This window comes from Nicotiana attenuata, unplaced genomic scaffold (assembly GCF_001879085.1).
Source record: "Nicotiana attenuata strain UT unplaced genomic scaffold, NIATTr2, whole genome shotgun sequence".
NCBI classification, from domain to species: Eukaryota; Viridiplantae; Streptophyta; class Magnoliopsida; order Solanales; family Solanaceae; genus Nicotiana; species Nicotiana attenuata.
Genome location: NW_017675191.1, coordinates 23,379 through 46,370, shown reverse-complemented (window position 1 = coordinate 46,370; position 22,992 = coordinate 23,379). Strand labels below are relative to the sequence as shown.

Genomic DNA, 22,992 nt, shown 5'->3' with positions numbered 1-22,992 from the left:
AGAAAAAAAAAAAAGAAGAAAAAAGAATAACAAATAGCAAAGACAGGATAACATGAACTCGAGGACAGAGCACATAATTCTAGACATTTTAAACAGAAAATTATAAAATATTGCCATGATTACATACTTTATGCAAGCATAGCCCAATTGGCGAAAGCGCTGGAACAAATGTGAAGTTGGGGGGCATCTTGGATAATCTCTTGAACGTAGAAACTCGTCCTTTAAGACAGACAATGCAGTCGAAAACCGGAGCGCTTTGATTGCATAGATCCCTCTCAATACCTACTCAGATCAGCAAATATAAATACAAACACAATGCCAAGTTAGCACAACATATGTGTGAGAATGCTCCGGGAGAAAAATCTATTTATTAACAATGATACAATGAGCCCTATATATAATACTTATTCTACTCCTACTACATATGGGACTAGGACATATTCTACTCCTACTATATATGGGACTATGGGACGGCGTGTGAGGGGCTTTCTGCCCGGAGTGATTGGCTGGGGTTTTGTCGCCTGACTTTTTCGAACAAGATGGTAGTGTTGGTTTTTGCACAACACTTACCGATGAGGAGATAACGCAAATTAATCTTGAGTTGTCAACCGGAAAGACGCATAGTGACTGAATTTCTTTGTACCGATGGGACTGGAATTTCTGGGGTTTGGTCGCACAAGGGTTTCGGATCTGATGGTGGTACTGGTATATGCACAGTACCACCGTAGCAGCGATGAAACCAGGGAACAAGACGAACTTGCCGGAAAATTGCACGGCGATGAGATCTTTCTTCCCGGATGTTGCTGGAATGACGCGCAACGATAATTTTCTCACTGAAGCTCTGATACCATGTGAGAATGCACGGGCGAAAAATCTATTTATTAACAATGATACAATGAGCCCTATATATAATACTTATTCTACTCCTACTACATATTGGACTAGGACATATTGTACTCCTACTACATATGGGACTACGACATATTCTACTCCCACTACATATAGGACTGAGGACTAGTTACACATAACTATCTAACAATATGGTTCTGCACACGAATGGGTGCAGGGGGGGAGGTAAAGTACTATGAGTTATCTCAAGTTTTTTAGTACATTTGGAGAATGTAAAAGTGATTCACTGCAACCTCCCCTTCCACTTTTGGAGGGCTTCAAATGCTAGCATGGTGGGGTATCTAACCTTCCACATTAACTTCTAGTCCTCTTTTACTTCCTAACCAGACAAGTGAAGTAACTCTTATCCGTAAATAACTTCAATCCACTTTTACTTCTCTCCTCCAGTCGCTCCTCTTTTCACCCAAACAAAAAAAAATAAATTACCTAATAATTTTACCTGAGTGAACTGTGGGCCTGACTGGGATAATGACACGGCAAGATCACCACAAACTGGCGGACCTCTAGCAAGTATGTCAAGAGATCTTGGAGTTATTCGTAGACTGTCAAACCTTCATAACAAAAGCCCGAAAACTGTCAAATATCACAACTTTCTCATAATATTCTACTAACAAGCTTTTATGCAAACATTTCATAATCAGATTACAACTAAGAACCGATAAGGAAACTGCCATCATGTCGAACCTTTTCTCTCCCATTTGTATTCAACTACTACGAAATCTGAATATACACCAAGATATCCAAAATATATTATAAAACCACTTTTATATTAATTACAATATCCAAGTTCCAAGCCCAAGTGGCATGGACATAAAGGATTAATACAGCCGACACTGACTAGGATTGAGATTGGGCATAGTTGATCGGTTGTTTGATGGATTCCAAGTTCCAAAAAGATTTATGACAGTTTTTTAGCAAAGACACACAGAATCATGTTAAAACTGGTTCTTCAGAATTGTACATGCAAAGGATCTTCCCTAATCTTATTTATCAGACCTTTCACATTACACAATCGACTGAAAAGTTTCTAAATACACTTATCTAGCCTACATTCAATTATTGCATCTTTTGGCAGTTGACAAAAAGGGCCATAAAATTTAGACGTCCAAAGGACATCATTTTTATTTTTTTTAAAAGCGTGTGGCTATGATTAACTATGTACTAAGCTTTTGAGCAAAGGGAGTTTCGTCAGACTAGAAGGTTATATCATCCTAAAAACTATATATATATATATATATATATATATATAAAGAACATAATTCTTTTCAATAGAAAAAAAGAAGATAAAAAAGAAATCATCAAAGGGAGAACGAAAAAGGTTGCAAATTCAGTAGAAAATGATGAAGAAACAAGAGTAAATCATCAAAAACTCGTCATAGTCCAGAATTATTCGCTGTATGTTACAATATAGAGGCATCTCATTCCTGATACAAGGACAGAAAGCAGATAGAAAAAACAAAATATTAGGTACTAAGTACTTCGTAGCAAACTAAATTTTACCTCAATTTCTCCTTTGTAAAAAGTACATTTCATAATGTAGCCAAAAGAAAAGGAAAAAGAAATTTTTTTTTACTGTAAATCCATAAGACAGCCAAAAATTGTTTAATAAGAAAACAACCAAAAGTTCCCTGAGAGAACCAGCATTTTTGAGAGCTTTGGAGACTGAAAAGATACCAGTTAAAAACTAATTAGGACTTCAAACCAATAGATTTAAAGCATTCAACTCGGGATTAGTGGTTATTCTTTAAAGCTACATATCTTCTCTATTTACAATAGATGATAACACCAAGAAAGATTTAAATAGTGCGCAATCAGATCAAACAATTAAGTAGCATGAAAGAAATTAAAGATGCCAAACTAAAAGTCTAAAAGCATCAACATTTCGTAGAAGGAAAACCTTGAGGTTATCTGATATAGGATCTCTGAGAGGTCAAGCTTCTGTTCAAAATATTGTTGCATTGTGGCAAACCCAACAAGGAGAGGTTCAAGAAGTCCAACAAGACAGTTTTTAATTTCAACCCCTTTCTTTTGTCTAGGATTTATATCCGTAGGGTTAGCAAGCAGCAGCCGATCATTCAAAGCTCCAAGCAATACTGCAAAAGGAAGTCATGTAGCCAAAGTAGTTAAGCATCCAAGATTGCATGAAAAAAGATGTAACAAAAAAGAATAAATAGAACTGGATAGCCCCAAGCATGGGAGCATGTACATGCAGTTTGGAGGAAGAATTAAATATCCACCTGCATTAGGCATACTAATCGAAAGTATAGTCCTCACTTTGCCATCCCACCCAAGCATACTAACAGCAGTGGCAGTTGAAAAAAGAAGTGCAGGCCCAAGCCACAGAATAGATCTATAGTATCCAAAAAGTTAAGAATCCCAGGATGCATAAAACAGCCTACATAAAGATAAGTAAACTGAGGTGGCAATAAAAATAACAGGAACGATAAAAGGAATGCATTCAAGGATATTGAAGGAAGTCCTTTGTCAAACTTTGTAGAACTGCATGCCAGGATATCTAGATCTGCTGAAACAATAAGCACTCTATGTGTGGTCAATACACCAGCAACATAGCCCCTGAGAGTTTCTTGCCAGTGCACCTGGAAAAATATTATACTTGTGAAGGAAGCAGTTCTCGGGAGAAAAACCATAACAAACAGGAATAGAACTCAATATGTGAAGCTGCTAGTATTTGTATTGGAACTTTCTTAAACAAGAACTGATAGGGAGAAATCCTAAACCATTTACCTGGAGAACAATCTCATTTACTTTCAATTTGATAAATTTTCTTCCTTCAGCTTTTGTTGATATGTAATGGCCATCAGCATTTGAGAGGCGGTAATTTTGAACCAGTTTTGCCAAGCCAATCTGGTCACCGTGGGAAGCAAATACCAAAGTTGATTCTACAAAAACAAAATGATTGGATCAATCAGGATTGCCGCAGCAGTTTACATAATATATTTCATGGAACCCCCTTCAAACATACCTATTGGAGTTGAGAAGATGCGATGAACTTCAGTTTCGAACATAAACTGCATTGGACCCTTAGTAGTACCAACATCAGTGTCAGTAGACTGGTTTTGATCAATGGCGCCATTCTTTTCTTTTGACACTGGTAGAGCAGCTCCAGGCAAAATATACAAGGACAGCCCAGTCTTATCCTCATCTAGAATTGCATAGTGATTCTCATTAGGGCCAATAAAGGCAGCATCTAGACCTGGAGCAAAGGGGAGTAAACTCATTATTTTGATACTTAATGAGTCATAACAGAACTTGTTTATATGTTAAGAAGCCAAAACTAGCAGTTCTGATAGATGGTGAAAACCTTTAATAGTAGTTGCTTTACTATTAGCAAGTTGGTAATCTGTATTTTCCCAATAAAGAACCACTTCATTTGTGGCACCGCTGAACTCAAAAACGACGAGGAAGAGGTGCTGCTTTTTACTATAAATAATGTACTTCGGATGAAATTCTACATTTCCAGGAATCTGAAAGAACCAAAAAATTGTCAGTTTCAAAAGTGCAAAATACTGCAAATGTGTACTGCTTTAACATACTAATTGAAAATAACAATTAAGTATTACCGACGCGTAAAGCTTCTTGTAAATATTTTCTACTCCAGAAGATATATTGTATGCCATAAGGTTTGAGCCTTCAACATAGAAAGCCCTGACGGGGTAGTGAAGAACTCGGTTCTCTTTATTGAAAAAATTTAGATCCAGATGAAATGGCTGCATAAGATAGCTATTAGAGGTTATATCAAGCAAAACTGTGTGAAGAGAGTAGAAACTTAAATAGTTTTTTTTGAGAATGTGTAGAAACTTAAATAGTTGATAATGATTACCTGACAAACTGGGACATCTTTCAAATAATGTTTAGTATCCAGGATTGTGATGAGAGGTAACCGAGAAATTGGAGCACTTTTTGCATGACCTTCCATAAAATGCTGCCAAAATAAGATCAAGGTGACTTTTCTTATATATATTGACTTCCTTAAACGGCAAGTTACTGTTGATCTAGCATTATAACTAAAAAAGGGCAGCCAGGTGCATTAAACTCCCGCAATGCACAGGGTCCGGGGAAGGGCTCGGATCACAAGGGCCTATTGTACGCAACCTTACCCTGCATTTCTGCAAGAGGTTGTTTCCACGGCTCGAACCGTGACCTCCTGCTCACATTATAACTAATTACTAATAATCCCTCTATTTCCAATTCAATGTCTAGCTTTTTTTTCCTTATTATCTTGCTCTTGCATAATGGTTTAAACTTAAGGTCTTTTCAAGAAGCTTAAATTGTTCTTTAATATTTTATGCAAAACATTTTCATCTAGTTAGTATGCAATTTTCAAATATATTCTGCCCCTAGAGAATTGGTTCAACCATAAGATGCAGTGCTAGATGTGTGTATTAGGCACACATCACGGTTTGGAACCTGCCACTAACATGAAACCTGGTATTTAAGTGAGAGCAGGGTAGCAGATGGTCCCGTACTCCCCCGATACAAGATCTTGTACGTGTATTAATTCTAAAATATATCTTCTTCCAATCTCACTCAGCTAGAAAAGTGATGCACAAAAACTGCAAGAACATGTGGGTGGAGTATAGACTAATATTATTGTGCATCATATCACATTTGCCCAATATCTTTTTTTTTCTTTTTTCAAAAGGTAACAATTGTGTACTCCCTCCGTTTCAATTAGATGAGGTAGTTTGGCTTGACACGAAGTTTAAAAATAAAAGAAACTTTTCAAACTTGTGGTCTTAAAAGCTTAAGGGGTAAAAGTTTTGTGGGGCAAGGACATTTGTCGGGTTATAAAAGCTTCTCATTAAGAGTAAAATGGATAAAATGAAGAGTTTAAAGTTAAATTATTTCCAATTGTAGAAATATGTCATTCTTTTTGGAACCAACTAATAATGAAAGTGTGTCATCTAAATTGAAATAGAGGGAGTATATATTAATATAACTGTAAACCATATTTACAAGAAGGCAAAAAGAAGAGAGACCGACAACAATCCTAACAAGATGCAAGGATTTCTAGGATTGATGGAGTATCTACTGCGTAAGTCTGCATACACCAAAAACAAAAAAGCAAGACACAATCAAGCTTGATCTTTTGCACTAAATTGCTCTTGTCCTCAAAACTCCCGAAATTCCTTTCTCTCCCGATTGTCCACCAAATACATGTTGGGACGGTCCAATAAATATATCTATCTCTTGCTCCAGCTCCAGCTTCATCCCAACTAATAAGAACTTTAGTAATCTTACAAGGCATTGTCCAGGATATACCTCTAAGATTAATAAAAAATTTCCCTAACTGGTCTGTTATTCTGCAATGTAAAAATAGATGGCTAACTGTTGTCAAAGGAGAAAAGCTCTAAAAGCGCTCTAAGTCTATTTGGGCTTTAAGCGCAAAGGGCATTTGAAGTGTAGGCTTTAGTTAAAAAATGCGCAATGAAGGAAATAAATAAAAATTTATATGTAATTCGAGAACAAAGTAACAAATTCATTCATAATGTTTCCGTTAGCAGCTAATACACTTATTTCTTATTATAGTTGTTTAGTGCCGCTTGATTCAAGAGAGAACTCATGGTCAATGAGGCGCACGCCTTAGTGCCTTGCCTTACACTGAAGCGCAACTAAAGCGAGGCGAAGCGCCCTCCTTGAGCTTTTCTGAGCTTCAGGCTTAATCGCGCCTAAAATGAGCCTTTGACAACACTGCTTGACACAATGGAATCCCTCTCTTTATGAGGTTTACTTGGGTCAGAACTGCCTCCTTTGCCAATAACCAAGTGAAGCATGCTACCTTATATGTGTAACACCCCGTAAATTTGGCTTAGGTATGGACGTGGTAAATGAGTAGTAATAGACATGTGAAGTTCTATTAGGATGAGTATGGGTGGAAATAGTTGTTTTAAAATCAAAATGGAGAGTGAGGTGCATAAGATTCGACAAAATCGACTGAGTTTACAAAAGGCCCGTCTTCCAGCAGGATTTAGTGAAAATGTGTAAGGAATTTGGGAAAACTCAAAACACGAAAGTTGTAGGCCTTTGAAATAGCTTTCCAACGATATATAACGGATCTCTGTGCAAATTATATATGTGCGTTTTACAGAGCAGTGCGCAATATGCGCGCCCAGAGGGTCACGTGCGTGGTCGCGCACTTGTGGCAGTGCTACAGCCATTTTGCGCGGTCAGGTGCGCGGGGGGCGCACTTGGGGGGTCATTTTAAAGCCCTCCTCCGTCCCCCACACGCCTAAAACACAAAAACTTGCTCTAGGAAGGGGAGCTCTCAAAAACCTAACTCCTTAAAGGTCCCTCCACCATCCAAGGTAAGTTCTAATGGTGATTCTAAGTAAATTTCAATTTTCCAACATCTTATTAACATGGGTAAACCCTTCATATCATTAGGTATTCGATTGGGAATTCATTGTTGAGAGAAGGAACCCTAGAACTCGAATTCAAGGGGATTGAACTTCAAAAAGGCAATGTCTTTACCCTCTAATTGATTCTAGCATTGGATTAATGATTATAGACTCTAGTTCATGAGATATGAGTTGATGGGTTTAATAGAAAAGCATGAACGGATTATTGGTTTGGGTTGTTGATTGTTGATTAGTGGTTAAGGGTGTTGTTTACCTTATGGGTAATGAAGAATGATGTTGATTATAACCATTGGAGACTTTAGATTATCTAGGAGAAAGAGAATGGGTTATTGGGTGTAGAAACACCATTAATAAGGACTATGAAGCTTTATTCTCACCAAGTGTTTGATAAAATGCTTAAGTAACCAAAACATGACTATCATAGCTAATATGGAATCCCTTGACTTGTATTGCTATAGATTAAAGTTGAAAGGGTTGACAAACGTTGTATTACGCTCAAGAGCAGGAAGTTAAGGTATGTGAGGCTAACTCTCTATGTTTGGGAATGTTAATGATTCTCCCTACACTACGTTTCTTTTAAGACGTTACTAATTGGCTCAAAAATATAGTTTAGCCTAGTTCCTTGAATAGTTGTAGAACTTCTATTCTCTAGCTTCATAACTTGTTCATGACTTTCATTCTGGACGTTGTAAGCTCAATGTGTATTCAATATAGACTTGGGTTTGATGCCCCCGAGTCTTGGTATAGATTACTCAGTATGCCATAAACAATTGAAGTTTCAGTGTTCATAATCAGTTCAACGATACATGTCTTAGTCTAGTTCTATTCAGTATTATGTAACTCAGTATGATCCAGTATTCCAGTATCATGTAACTCACTATGATTCAGTATTTCACTATCATGTATTGCAGTAGGATTCTCAGTTCCTGATTTTAAATCCCTGAAGGATGAACACCTGTATTTGGGCCTGAAGCCGCAGTTAAAGCTTTATGTATCTTTGGGCCTGAGGTCGCAGTTTATGTTTTATGCATCTTTGGGCCTGAGGCCGCAGTTTATACTTTATGCAACTTTGGACCTGACTCCGCAGTTTATACTTTATGCATCTTTGGACTATACGTATACTTGGGCCCGAGGCTGCAGTTGTGCACATATATATATTGGGCCTGAGGCCGCAGTTTAATATTCAGATAAACAGGTTGTTCATCATTCAGAAGAGGGAGTATTCATATCCTTACTTCCTTTGTTTAGTTCAGTTATCAGTTATCAGTTATCATTTCAGTTATCAGTTATCAGCTATCAGTTATCATTTCAGTTTCAATTTCAGTTTCAACAATTATTATTTCAGTTATCAATTCTCAATAATCAGCCCAGTATTAGTTTCAGCATTTATAGTTCTTTCTTTCAGTTGCTTTACATACCAGTGCAATTCAATGTATTGACATCCCTTTTGCCAGGGCTTGCATCTCACGATGCAGGTAATGATTTACAGGTTGACGATTCGGAGCGCTAGGATTCTCGTACCAGCTAATTGGTGAGCCTCAATTCCTTCGGGGCATTATCATTACTTTATAGTCTTTTAATATTTACCGACAGTCAGTGTTTTCAGTATTAGTTTCAGCATTTATAGCTCTTTCTTTCAGTTGCTTTACATACCAGTGCAATTCAATGTACTGATGTCCCTTTTGCCCGGGGCTTGCATCTCACGATGCATGTAATGATTTACAGGTTGACGATTCGGAGCGCTAGGATTCTCGTACCAGCTAATTAGTGAGCCCCAGTTCCTTCGGGGCATTATCATTACTTTACAGTCTTTCAGTATTTACAGACAGTCAGTGTTTTCAGTACTTCATTAGAGGCTTCATAGACAAGAGTAATAGTTAGACAGAATTGCAGGCTCTTTATATTAAGCTATGTTGGCTACAAATATATTTCACAATGGTATTAGTATTTCCGCATTTTGATTTATATCATCCAGACTTTCAGTATACCAGCATGTGTTAGTTTATCTTCCGCTCAGTATGTTATGATATCACATGTTGATTCAGCCAGCCAGTTGGGTTCGCTCGGTTGCATGTAGTCAGGCACCGGGTGTCACGTTACGTCCAGGCCCAGGTTCGAGGCATGACAATATGGGATCTTGATTTTCCATTTATGCTTCCATGGCCAATTAGTAACACGTAGGTTGGCGTTGTTCAAAATCTTATATGCTGCTTTCACTTTGAAAATACCTCTATTGTGTCCTTGTCACCATAATGTGTCCTCCCCAATCTGCAACCCTTTAAATACTTCTAACTGCTTGTACAAATCAGTCAGTCTAGTCATCTCCCAGTCATTCAGCATTCTCTTGAAAAACAATGTCCCAACCTTGAAGAGTCCATATTTCAGCTATTGACTTTAGTTGATGTTGAGCCAAACCATACATATCAGGGAATAAATCTTGTAAACGTCTAGTTCCCAGCCAATTATCTTTCCAGATTGAAAAGATCTGGAGTTGAAAAGATCGAAGTTGTTTAGAGGAGAGAGAAAGATGAAAAAGGGCCCAATACGGAGAAGGTGGTTTGCTGGTCCGAGAAGTGGTTTATTTGCCTGATATTTTCAACTAACTATTCTATCTTTTTTGCATTCAAACAATTTCAATCTCTTCTTTACCTAATTCAACCGGTAACTATTCAAATATATAATCTTAAACACATCACAAGTTAAAATGGTCCATTTTCAGTACTACATGGCTTCAAAGCTTTTTATTGTGAAATAAGGTTATATTTTTCTATATAGAAGCTAGATATTAAAAAAAATTTAATATAAAATGATGGATACACAAACTTCAATCCAATATTGTGTTTAGTTCCCGAAAATGTTATCCTTTCTATATAACATTGCGACAGGATTAAAATCACATTGTAAGCAAGCGGCTGTTCCATCACTTAAGTATCATACACAATGAGATATTGTATTCAAATCACTTTCTTGATGGTAAAAGATAACAAAAAGCATTTAATTTAAAATATACAAAAAACAGTAAGTATATTATACCATATAGCTTATATGTCAGTTATAGTCCAGTATGGCCGAGGGTGTAGATTCTCTTTATATGGTTTTGGAAAATTCTAAACTTATGAGCTAGCTTTCGGGGTTAAGTTCAACGTCTTTTTATCTTGAGAAGTTATCAGAACTAGACCCATCTTTGATGTTAAGTTAGCCAATGTTGGGCCTCGTGTTATGTTATCCATGCTCCAGATATCCGGTCCTAAGAGTGTTGAGGTTAGTCTCAAATTAGTCGAGGGAATGAGTTGTAGTCTTTTTATATAGTATTAAGCAATTCTTACCTCATAAACTAACTTTATGGTTGAGTTGGGATAAGATCCATTTACTTAACAATGTCAAATAGAAGTATAGATGACCGGATAGACAACCAAAAACACCTAACTATCCCAAAGAACATCTAATATGCCCCCTTATCAGCAAAACCAAACAATCCATTAAAAGCTTCAAAAGTAGCTTTTGCCTAAGAATAAGTTCCTTATAATATGCAGGTCTCAATGTGAACTACTGTCAAGATCACTGCCTATTAACGATGTCATAATTGTTGAAGACATAATAAGTAAATAGAAGTGTGTAGCTTTTAGATTAGATGGTCACACACTTCAACATGGTATCAAAGCAAGCAGAGGCCCTGGGTTCGAGTCTCGCCACCACCCAATATCAAAAATAATTTTCATGTGCTTGGCTCATCAAAAAGAATCAAGCCCGCACGTGAGGGCGCGTGTTGAAGACATAATTAAGTAAATAGAAGTGTGCTCTCTAACAGCTAAAGCTTTTAGATGAGATGGTCAAACACTTCAATAATAACCAAACATGGGGATCCTACATTCAGCACCAAGGCTTCATTTATGTCTATAATAGTACTGCTTAAACCAATGTCACTATAAGCCATTGTTTTGTCCCTTAAAGCGAGGAAGCAACATAATAAGGAGCTATCGCTTCACGGCGAACTATGTGCTACAGAGAATGGGCGTATCGAAAATTGAGGCACAAAATGATCCTGACGAGTTGCATTGGTTCTTTGAATTCAACTTTGATGAGTTGAATTAACGTCAACATTATTGCATGTTGTATGCTGAAATTAGTTATTTTAATTGCAATTTGAAAATGTAAGTACTACATACACACTACCATCCCCAGACCCCAGTTATGAGAGAACACTGTGTTTTTTGTTGTTGTTGTTGTTGTTGTTGTTGTTGTAAGTACTGATTGAATATTTGGTAACTTTTTAAATTCGGTAAAATATGCATTTCACTTCTTGCTTTTTGCTTCAAGCCTACATATCCCTAACCTTCTATCAGCTAACAAGGCAACTCCTCCACATACCTTGTGAAGAAAGTTTGTTGGTTTACTTTTCTATCGTAAAGAAGGTAGGTATAACTTTTATTATAATCATGGTATCAAGGCCAGCTTACGCGCACCTCGACTAATTCCACAGGGTACTTACTACCTCCCGGCTCCCACCAGCACAGGTGCTGAATAACTCTGTCCACCAGGATTCGGATAAATCACCTAGTATTTCTACCTCCGCTAGGATCTGAACCGGAGACCTCATGATTCTCAACCCATATTTTGAAAATTATGGTGTGTGGATCAACTTGCATGCATCTCAAATATTCCACTAGGTACCTGTTACCTCGCACCAGTTTATAGGGTAACTCTGTCCACCAACGTTTAGGCACATGGAAAGAAATCATCTAAAGTTTTTGTAGTTTCCTCAAATTTTAGGAATTTGATCTATACAAGATAGGCCGTATGTCAACTGAAAAAAATTGTGAAACAAAGAGAATGGCTTACGCTATAAAGAAAAGCCTTTCGTGCAATATCCGAAATTGTAAGCTGACTTTGCCTGACACAAGAAAATTTTAAAAAAGACATTATTATTAGAAACCTTGTGGCAACTCAAATGGTCAAGTAATAAAATCTGAGATTCAAGCTACAAGTAGATTATATGAAAAAATAGTGAACCAACAAACTCAAAGAAAACACAACCTCGTGTTTTTTTAATAAACAAAATAAAAAATACGAGAACCCAACCTCGTATTACAATTGTTATTTACCAAATAGATCAAATATTGTATCTGAAGTACTAGAGTTGGCAAAATGGATAAACATGACAAAAGGATAGGCTTTACCCTACAAATCATGAACGAGAAGTAGGTTAACAATAAATTGTTGATAAACTGATTTACCATGTATAAATAAATGGACATTTATTAAAAGTTTATGATATAGAAGAAGAGTATAGAGATGAGGATCAGGCGACCTTAGACTAGAAGAAAACAAATTAAACAGACCAAGCTCTTTTAACTTCACCAAAGATCACTCAAGCAAATATGATGGAAGAGGCCTATAGCCTTACACCACCAGGAAGACAACAAAACCACTCTACCAATATATGGTGTCATCTCTTCTATAGTGTAGTTATTTTTTGGAAGTCAAGCTATAGTTTCTAATTTATCCGTAGTACTGTGACACTCCTGCGTATCTTCCATGGTGCTCATCTATATAGAGTAACTTAAGCTTAGGTTTTTGGCGGGAACTGCAATTTAACCCTTTCGACACTACTTAAACATAATGAAAGGTACATTTTCTTTATTGCAGTACTGAAATCTTTTGATTTAAAAAAAAAACATTAGTGACGACAAGCATGATTGGTTCTAACTGAATGAAAGAAAGAGAAATCTTGTAAGAACAATGGTTTGAACTTCATACAGCTCTGCAATATTCTTTGGTTGGTTTAGGCTATGGGACACACTTTGGTTATATCCTCTCTTGACACTTTTGGAAACCAGATTATTAAACCAAAACCACCCTCCTTCTTAGGAAGAAAAACCATTTTTTTATAACCATCATGTCGGAGCTAGCTTGCGCACACCTCGACTAGTTCCACGGGGTAGAAAGAAAAACCATGTCCCAATTACAAAGACAAATACCTCTTCCCACCCATCCAAAAAAAATCATGATGAGCAATGCAACCCAACTCACAACCACCTTTGGGGTTTTGAAATATAAATAAGAAATGAACTGCCCGAAAAAGCACTTCAAGTGTAAAAATAGGGGTGTCTAAAACTTCACATGGCCTCAAAGACTTTTATAAAGCAGATAATCAGCCTAGATTTTTGTATATGAGGGAATATATCTTAGGAACAGAGATGATGAAAGTGTAGTTAATGCTCTGAGGTAACTTTGTTAGCATAGAATTATTTAAACCTTCACGAGATCCCCTTTAACTACATCCCTACAAGTACGGACAGAAGACATGGTAAACCCATCAAGACCACAAGCTTTATCCTTTGATTGTGGTATGTAGGTGCACCTTTATTATATTTTTTTGGTAGTTATCTATACCCCTATGGTTCTATTGATGGTACTAATATATTGTCTCTTTTCGTCTTCTTGAGCCAAGGATCTTTCAGAAACAGTCTCCCTACTATTCGAAGCAGGTCTAAGGTCTGCGTACAATCTACCCTCCCCAGACCCCACTTGTGGGAACTCACTAGGTTGTTGTTGTTGTTGGTAGTTATCTATACCCCAATTAGCTAATCACAAATTAATCATAGTTGAAATTTGTCAGAGAAAAAAATAAAAATAAAAAAAGGAAGTTTTCTTTCTTCCAATCCAAGTAGTTTTCATACGCCAATCACATTGATTATATTTGAAAATTCATCAAAGAGATAAAACCAAATAAAGAAGTGCAAGACAAGAAAGTTCTTTCTTCCAATCCAAATAAGAAAAGAAGGAAAATACTAAAATAAGAGTTAAGACAAATACTAAGAACTAGCATTAGACTTCTTCCCCATTTTCAACCTGTATCTGTCCATTTGTATGTGCTGCTACTCAGCCTTTTCATAACTTCAATACAAACCCAAGGAAATCTTTAATAATAAAAGTAGAAAGGAGAGGATATGTAACTTTCCCGACTTGCAGAAGTAAAATCCTATGTGCTACATGTATGTATGCGCGCGCGCGCACAAACACACACATACATACATGTGTGTATCAGTGTATGTGTATATGTGTGTGTGGTGTGTATGTATGTAGTTGTGAATGCATATATAACAAGGAATATTAACCAAGATAGTGCAAAAGGTATACCAATAAAAGAACAGAACAAAAAGCCTAGCCTATAGACACTTAAGGTTAAAGAACAGAGAATAGAAAAGCTCATCAGCTCCTCTTTTGCTAATGTGTGTGTATACTTTTTTTTCTAAAGCTGAAAGTTTATCCTGTATATCGGAGAAGATTCTCCCTCAACACATCAGTTATCTCGTTCAATCAAAAGACACCCAAATACTGAGGCTCAGGAATGAAAAAGGGGTGCATTCGAAGTTCTATAGCATAAATATTAGCAGTGTCCAACCGATCAAAAAGAAAACATTAGCACTGTCCAAATGATGCAACTCTCACTTTTATCTGATGACCCATCAAGAAACTATCTTGGGGAATAATTCTCAATATGGAGAGTGCAAAAGGGGGCAGCAAAGATGTGGAAAGGATAAGCAACAACAGGCAACCAACCAAAGACCTAGGCCAGATGCACGGAGACAGGAATTTTGTTTAAATACATTAGAATCATTTTCACCGCTTGAAATGACTAGTCAACTACATGTTAATGACAGGAATATATAAAAAATGAAGAATGACATTAGAGAGGATGATTTTCATTGCAAGCAAAGTGTAAGTTTGATCACAATCTAACTGAATATTCAATTTATACTTGGATATGGGCATTGAAATGTTTTCCAATGAGGTCATAGCTAGCCTACGTTGGGCTGCTAGAAGGGGTATATGCTAGACAAATTTTGGACTAGGATATTGGGCAGACAGCTGCTAGACCATAAGTTTCACCCACATCGGCATTGTCATTAGACAGGCAAGCAAAAAAGTACTAACCAAACCATCCAACTTTTCCATGTCCCAATGAATTCCAATCAAATGTTCTTAAGAACAGTAATTACATTATTTTTGTTCACAGCAAATTCAAATACCTTGCCCAAACAGAGAAAATTATATGCAACGAAAATTAAAGTAAAGCTTAAAATTCACAACTTGGGTTTCCTGAATGTTACTCACTCTAATAGAAAGTGAACAATGATAAGGCCCAACTCACCCTTTCAAATAATGTTCTTGTAGCTGAGCTTTAAGTTGGTGATCAGCTAATATTCCAGATGAACCAAGGGCTGAAAGCTTTTCCTTCAAGACAGATGCTGCACGGGATCATAAAAGTAGAACAGCAAGGTGAAGATATATATTAAAGTGATCACAGACCACCGATAACCATATTAAAGAACATTTACCCCAAAAATATATTATTTTTTTGATAAAGAATCCCAAAAATATATATTTAGATTACAGATTACATTTTTTTCTTTTCGATAAAGTAATATTGATGCTCTCTGCTTCCCTTGTATACGTATGCTATACAACAATACAATGCTTATAAAAAAAAAAAGATAGGCCTTTACAACAAAAAAACAATCATTCACACTAATAAGGACCTTGTGGTGCACTAAAAGTTGACCAAACTCAAAAAAAAACATACTGATTGCATATTGTAAGGGGAACAAACAATAACAGCAAATTAGCAAATGCATCTGTTAGACCTGCTGTTACTAGGGTCTATAACCGCAGAAAGAAGGGTGAAAATAAGGATTAAATGTAACTGTTTTATTTATTTATTATTATGTATCTGTATTGGTAGTAGTTACCTAGCAGTTAACTAGTAGTTCAGGCAGTTATTTTGTGTTATATTATATTAGGAAGAAGGGAAGACAGGCAGTTTATTCTGTAGTATTTTCTCTGGCAGATTTGGAGGTTAAGGTTCCTCAAAATACCTTGGTTGTTAGGTGTATTAATGTTCTAATTGTTGTTTGTTTCTATGTAGAACTTATTATGTTTGTTGGTAGCAATAAAGAATAGTTGAAGTGTTGTTCTGTATTGCAAATTCACTTATTACAGTTAGGAGATATTCTGGTTACCTAACATTTTTGGTATCAGAGCCTTCATGGTTTCAACCAGAATGGAAGGACGAATTGAAGGGTTAGAGAAAACAATGAATGAAGTACAAGAGGAGATTGGGGCAATACGGGATTACCTAGGCCAGTTACGGGAGTGGATGCAGAAAAAGGATGAACATGATGCTGAAATTCTTCGACATATGAAGGGAAATCCAACAAATCAGGCAGATCCAACTAAAGAGGCAGAAATGATGGCAGAAAATAGCGTCAATCAGGGAGGCAATGGACAGCATGAGGGGGTTCAACCACAATTTTGTGATGAAACACGTCCTAGAAGGCTAGAATTACCCTTATTCTCCGGTGATAATCAATATGGGTGGCTTAATAGAGCAGAGCGTTATTTTCATTTCAATGGCATTGATGACAAGGATAAATTGGAGGCTGCTGCTGTTTGTGTTGAAGGAAGAGCCTTAAATTGGTTCCAGTGGTGGGAGACAAGAACTCCAGTTGTCACGTGGGATGTGTTTCGAGTAGCCATACTCCAACGATTTACTCCATCACAGTTGGGGAACTTATACGAAGTTTTGATAGGGTTGCAACAAACTGAAAGTGTGGCCCAATACCGAGAAGATTTTGAACTACTCTTAGCACCCTTGAAAGATGCCGACGATGAGGTTTTGATGGGAATATTTATCAATGGTTTGCGAGAGGAGATCAAAGCAGAATTGCGTCTTAGCAACTTGGGAACACTAACCCAGATAATGGACCAAAGCCAGCGTATTGAAGAGAAGAATTCGCTCTCGGCCAAGCACACTTGCCAAGACATATGCGTATGGCACTTCCTAGGAGTCCAACCCATTTCCCTGACAACAACCGAACAGGAAGCACTACAAGTCCTCATGTGCGTGTAGCCACAACACCCTTTAACTCTGCACGTACAGCTGTTACAACAGTACCACGACAATTTCACGAGCAAAAGCGGGGAGAAATCGTACCGGCAGCACCAGAAACTTCTGCAAGGAGTGGAGGAGCATACAAAAGGCTATCTAATGCAGAATATCAAGATAAATTGAGAAAAGGGCTTTGTTTTCGCTGCGATGAAAAATATGGCCCTAATCACCGGTGCAATTTATAACAGTTAAATTTACTTATTGTGGCAGCAAAGGATGACCAAGAAGGAGGCACAGATGAGCAAACGGAGGAAGTAATAAGCGCAGGGATAGACCAATTAAATGTTCTAGGACAGACGGAACCACAAAAGTTAATGCAGTTGTCTTTGCACTCTATTGCAGGATTTACCTCAAAAAAGTCATTGAAAGTATGGGTAACAATATTGGGAAAGAAGGTTATTGTGTTGATTGATATCGGAGCCTCAACAAATTTTATCTCTCGCACAGTTGCTGAAGCATTAAGGTTAAAACAAACAGAAACAAAGCTGTTTTTGGTAGAAGTGGGGAACGGACAGCATGTAGAAAGCATGGGAAAGCTGCAAAGAAGTGGAATTGTGGATTGATGAAATGCGGGTAATACAGGATTATTTTCTTTTCGATTTGGGCAGTGCCGATATAGTGTTAGGAATCGAGTGGCTAGAGACTTTGGGGGATATCCAAGCCAATTTCAAAACATTGACGTTGAAATTTGAAATAGAGGGGCAAACACGAGTTGTTCGAGGCGACCCCTCATTGTGTAAATCGGAGGCTTCACTCAAAAATCTGTTTAAAGCCTTGCAAAAAGATACAGAAGGGTATTATGTTGATCTGAATGAGTTAACAGCAAGGGAAGAACAAGAGAATTTGGATTTGCAGCAATTACTTGAAGAATTTGGAACGTTATTTGAGGAACCAAAAGGGCTGCCACCTAGTAGGAGCAATGATCATGCTATCCAACTTAAAACAGGAACCAATCCACCCAATATTCGTCCATATCGTTACCCCCATTACCAGAAAAATGAGATTGAGCGAATTGTAAGGGAAATGCTAGTAGCTGGTATCATCCAACCAAGTACAAGTCCTTTCTCTAGTCCAGTATTGCTAGTTCGCAAAAAGGATGGTAGTTGGCGATTCAGCGTGGATTATCGGGCCCTTAATAAGATTACTATTCCAGATAAATTTCCAATTCCAGCAATTGATGAGTTATTAGATGTGCTTGGGGGGCCACTATATTCTCAAAATTGGATCTAAGATCCGGGTATCATCAAATCCGGGTTTGCAAGGAGGATGTAGCGAAGACAGCTTTTCGTACACATGAAGGCCACTATGAGTTTTTGGTCATGCCTTTTGGACTAACCAACGCTCCATCTACTTTTCAAGCCTTGATTAATGATATATTTCGCCTTACTTACGTAAGTTTGTATTGGTCTTTTTTGATGACATATTAGTTTATAGTGCAAATTTTGCTACTCATTTGGATCATTTGCGGGAGGTGCTGCAACTTTTAAAACGTCATAACTTGGTCGTCAATCGGAAAAAATGTCATTTTGGACAACTGGAGTATTTGGAGCATATTATTTCAGCACATGGAGTTTCAACACATCCTTCCAAAATAACAAGTATGGTTAATTGGCCAATTCCCAAAGATGTTAAAGGTTTGAGAGGATTTTTGGGACTTACTGGTTACTACAGGAAGTTTGTTCGTGACTATGGGAAGATAGCCAGGCCACTCACACAATTCGAAAGATGCTTTTAGTTGGAATAACGAAGCTCAATTAGCTTTTGATTCTCTTAAGCAGGCTATGGTCACTTTGCCGGTTTTGGCACTACCGGATTTTAACAAGGTGTTTGTGCTTGAGACTGATGCTTTAGGATTTGGGAGTGGAGCTGTCTTAATGCAAGAAGGACTGCCCATTGCTTTTCTCAGCCAAGGACTCTCTATTCGAGCACAGTCTAAATTAGTATATGAGAGAGAGTTAATGGCTATTGTTTTAGCTGTACAAAAGTGGCGTCATTACCTAATGGGTCAACATTTCATTATCCGGACGAACCAAAGAAGTCTCCAATTTCACATGGGCCAGCATGTAATGGTTGAAGAGCAACAAAAATGGGTCAGCAAGTTCGATGGGATTTGATTTTGAGATTCAATATCGGCCAGGTTGTGAGAATAAGGCAGCTGATGCTTTGTCCCTCCAGTTTCATTTCATGGCCTTTTCTGTTTTACACAACAATACCTTAATGATCTTGTCACAGAAATTCAACAAGATGATCAACTTCAGCAAGTGACACAAGATTTCCTTCGAGATCCAGCTTCACAACCGAATTATGCTCTAAAAAATGGCTGCCTATTGTCAAAAGTCGGTTGGTGACTCCCCGTTCTTCATTACACATTCCTATGTTCCTTAAAGTATTTCACTCCTCACCTACAGGTGGTCATTCAGGTTTTTTCCAGACATACAAGCGTATCTCACAAGTGTTGTATTGGAATGAAATTAAAAGGGATGTACAAAAGTTCGAGGCTAGTTGTGAAGTTTGCAAGCAGAACAAGTATGAAGCCCTTAGTCCCGCTGGCTTGCTGCAACCATTGCCTATTCCTGCCAAAGTTTGGGATGATATTTCTATGGATTTCATCAGTGGATTACCAAAAGCAATGGGGTACGATACTATACTAGTTGTGGTGGACCGTTTCACCAAATATAGCCATTTTCATCTCATATCTCATCCATATACAGCAAAGAGTGTTGCTGAGCTGTTTGTTCGTGAGGTTGTACGACTGCATGGCTTTCCCAAATTTATTGTTTCAGACAGAGATCGGGTTTTTTTCCGCCAATTTTGGCAGGAATTATTTAAATTGTCCGGCACTAACCTCAAATTAAGCTCAGGTTATCACCCTCAGACCGACGGTCAAACTGAGGTTGTCAATCGCTCCTTGGAGACTTATTTACGATGTTTTGCAGGGGCACATCCAAAACAGTGGCCAAAATGGATTCCTTGGGCTGAATTTTGGTTTAATACCACTTACCATGGTTCCACCAAGATGACTCCCTTCGGAGCGTTATATGGACGAGATCCTCCTTCCTTGCTGAGGTTCACTGATGAAATTTCTGCTGTCGAAGAGGTCAACCAGCAACTTGTTGATCGCGACACAATTCTGGATGAACTCAAAGCCAATCTGACCCGTGCTCAAGTTCAAATGAAACTTTATGCTGATGGTAAGCGTCGTGAAGTTGTATTTCAGCCTGGTAATTTAGTTTATCTTCGCATGCAACCTTTCAAGCTTCGCTCCCTTGCTAAAAAGGTTAATCAGAAGTTAAGTCCTCGTTACTATGGGCCATATACTGTCTTGAGCAAAATTGGTGAAGTTGCTTATCGCCTTGATTTACCCCCTCATTCACGGGTGCATCCCGTATTTCATGTTTCTTGGCTAAAGCGTGATGTGAAAGATTCTACTCCAGTTCAGCAGCTCCCTCCTTTCTTGTCTGAAGAACTTGAAATGCAAGTGCAACCTGAAAGTGTAGTGGATTGTCGGACACTCTTGAATGGCTCCCAAGAAGTTTTGATTAAGTGGAAGGACTTACCAAACTTTGAGAACACTTGGGAATCCTATGAAGTCATTGATGCGCAGTTTCCTCATTTTCACCTTGAGGACAAGGTGAAACTTGTTGGGGCGGGTATTGTTAGAACTGGTGTTACTAGGGTCTATAACCGCAGAAAGAAAGGTGAAAACAAGGCTTAAATGTAATTGTTTTATTTATTTATTATTATGTATCTGTATTGGTAGTAGTTACCTAGCAGTTAACTAATAGTTCAGGCAGTTATTTTGTGTTATATTATATTAGGAAGAAGGGAAGACAGGCAGTTTATTCTGTAGTATTTTCTCTGGCAGATTTGGAGGTTAAGGTTCCTCAAAATACCTTGGTTGTTAGATGTATTAATGTTCTAATTGTTGTTTGTTTCTCTGTAGAACTTATTCTGTTTGTTGGTAGCAATAAAGAATAGTTGAAGTGTTGTTCTGTATTGCAAATTCACTGATTACAGTTAGGAGAAATTCTGGTTTCCCTAACAGCATCTAACGCATCTCCCATTATCCAAATGAAGACCAGAGAGGGGATAAAAGTAAAATGAATAAGAGAAGACAAGGTGCAGGGAGCCTTCAACACACTCCTTTAACCTCCATCAACAACCCAAGATATGTTAAACACTTGGGATCACAACCAATTACATGTGTCGAATCGAAAGATAGTTGCAAATGCCACTACTTTCCAAGAAAATGCACGCAGTAACCACAATAGAACAGCCACATAAAAAGTTAGGTATGCTGAACACTTGGGATCAAAACTAGAGCAATTAAATGTATCAAAACATTGTAGCCAATTCCACTACTAATTTTCTCAGCAAGATCATCCAAATAGTAACAACAGTATAGTCACATAAACAGCGACACCATTTTGGAAACTGCGATTTTTCATGATTCGATAACTCGGTATATCATATTATAAATTGAAACCCAGGTAACAGAGAAATCAAATGAAGTGCCGAACAACATTTGTAGAAAAGAAGACCTAACTTGATAAACACGTCTGAACAAATTATAATACCACAAGAATCCAATGAAACCTTCAATGAGGATATAAAGGCTCTCAGTTAAATAGGAAGGACTAACAGAACTTGAGACATGCAAGATAAAATTTAGCACCAATATAAGATATGGTATTGAAATCTACTTACCCTTCACTCAAAAAAGATATGGTATTGAAATCTAATAAATGTAGGAATTAAAGCACACAGCATGATTCTTAATTAAGAAATACCTGAAGATCCCCTTGCACCTTGCAGAACTGCAAATAATTGTTTCCTTCCATCCCTAGTAAAAGCAGCTCTATTTTTTCTATTGTCAGAACCAGTCAAGCTCTGTAGGAAAACACATAAATGTGTGAGTGCCAACACAAGTCACAGGCATGTGGCATAAATTGAAATGCTCACCATAAAAAGCAATGCAGCTAGGTTTAATTTCGGGTGAACTTCTAATGCCCTGATCCGAGGGAGTGGATAAACTGTTTCTCCTCCTTGCTGAGATAGAATTCTAGGGATGTCAATGGATTCAATTGCTGCACCATAGCAGTTAACTTATCAACATATAGCATCAACAGAAATAAAATCAACAGATCACAAAGAAACAAGTAGAAATGGACATATGTACTCCTTCAGTCTCATTTTTGTGATACAATTCTACTGACATGGAGATTACAGTTCTAATTTGAAATTCGTATGTTGTTGGTAGCAGTAGAAAGAAAAAAGTATATAGTAGTTATTGCACCATAATGTACTAAATTTGACTTTTCATATGAATTTTAAATCTTCAAAGAAGTAGGTTATGTAAGATATTTGTTATTTTTAAATGGATCAATACTTTTGGAGGTTCTCAAACTAGAAAATATATCAAATAAAAATGAGAAGAAAAGAGTACTATTTGAGAACAGGTTCCATGATGTGTCGTGTCAATTCTAGATTTTGACCGATAAGAAATTGACCATTTCACGATTCGTGCGTATCATCCTAGCATAGGGGACTTAGGGGCATGCTAATCTTCTCTCTTATCGCTCCAATTTTTTTGGATGAACCTGAAGAGACTGTCAGTTCTAAATTTAATCAGCAATAAGAATAGCATTGCTTATAACCTGCAGGAAACACCATAAAAGAGCCTAAAACTATAAAGTATGAGCTTACTCTTCTTCTTTTTTCTTTTTTTTTTGTGTGTGTGTGGTGGGTTTG

General features: G+C 37.4%; 1 protein-coding gene across 1 annotated transcript in view; it reads right to left on the bottom strand.

The window, feature by feature from the left end:
* LOC109219789 overlaps window positions 1-22,992 on the bottom strand; it is a 35,955-nt gene that overhangs the window by 5,522 nt on the left and 7,441 nt on the right. Inside the window, exons 8-21 of the mRNA XM_019384260.1 lie at window positions 22,204-22,328; window positions 22,032-22,131; window positions 15,445-15,541; window positions 12,129-12,180; window positions 4,751-4,852; window positions 4,491-4,637; window positions 4,232-4,394; window positions 3,893-4,123; window positions 3,655-3,809; window positions 3,378-3,506; window positions 3,147-3,264; window positions 2,807-3,002; window positions 1,349-1,460; window positions 128-282 (exon numbers count right to left, since the gene is read on the bottom strand). Of these exons, the coding sequence (XP_019239805.1) occupies window positions 128-282; window positions 1,349-1,460; window positions 2,807-3,002; window positions 3,147-3,264; window positions 3,378-3,506; window positions 3,655-3,809; window positions 3,893-4,123; window positions 4,232-4,394; window positions 4,491-4,637; window positions 4,751-4,852; window positions 12,129-12,180; window positions 15,445-15,541; window positions 22,032-22,131; window positions 22,204-22,328 (1,882 nt within the window). The remainder of the gene's footprint in view (window positions 1-127; window positions 283-1,348; window positions 1,461-2,806; window positions 3,003-3,146; window positions 3,265-3,377; window positions 3,507-3,654; window positions 3,810-3,892; window positions 4,124-4,231; window positions 4,395-4,490; window positions 4,638-4,750; window positions 4,853-12,128; window positions 12,181-15,444; window positions 15,542-22,031; window positions 22,132-22,203; window positions 22,329-22,992) is intronic.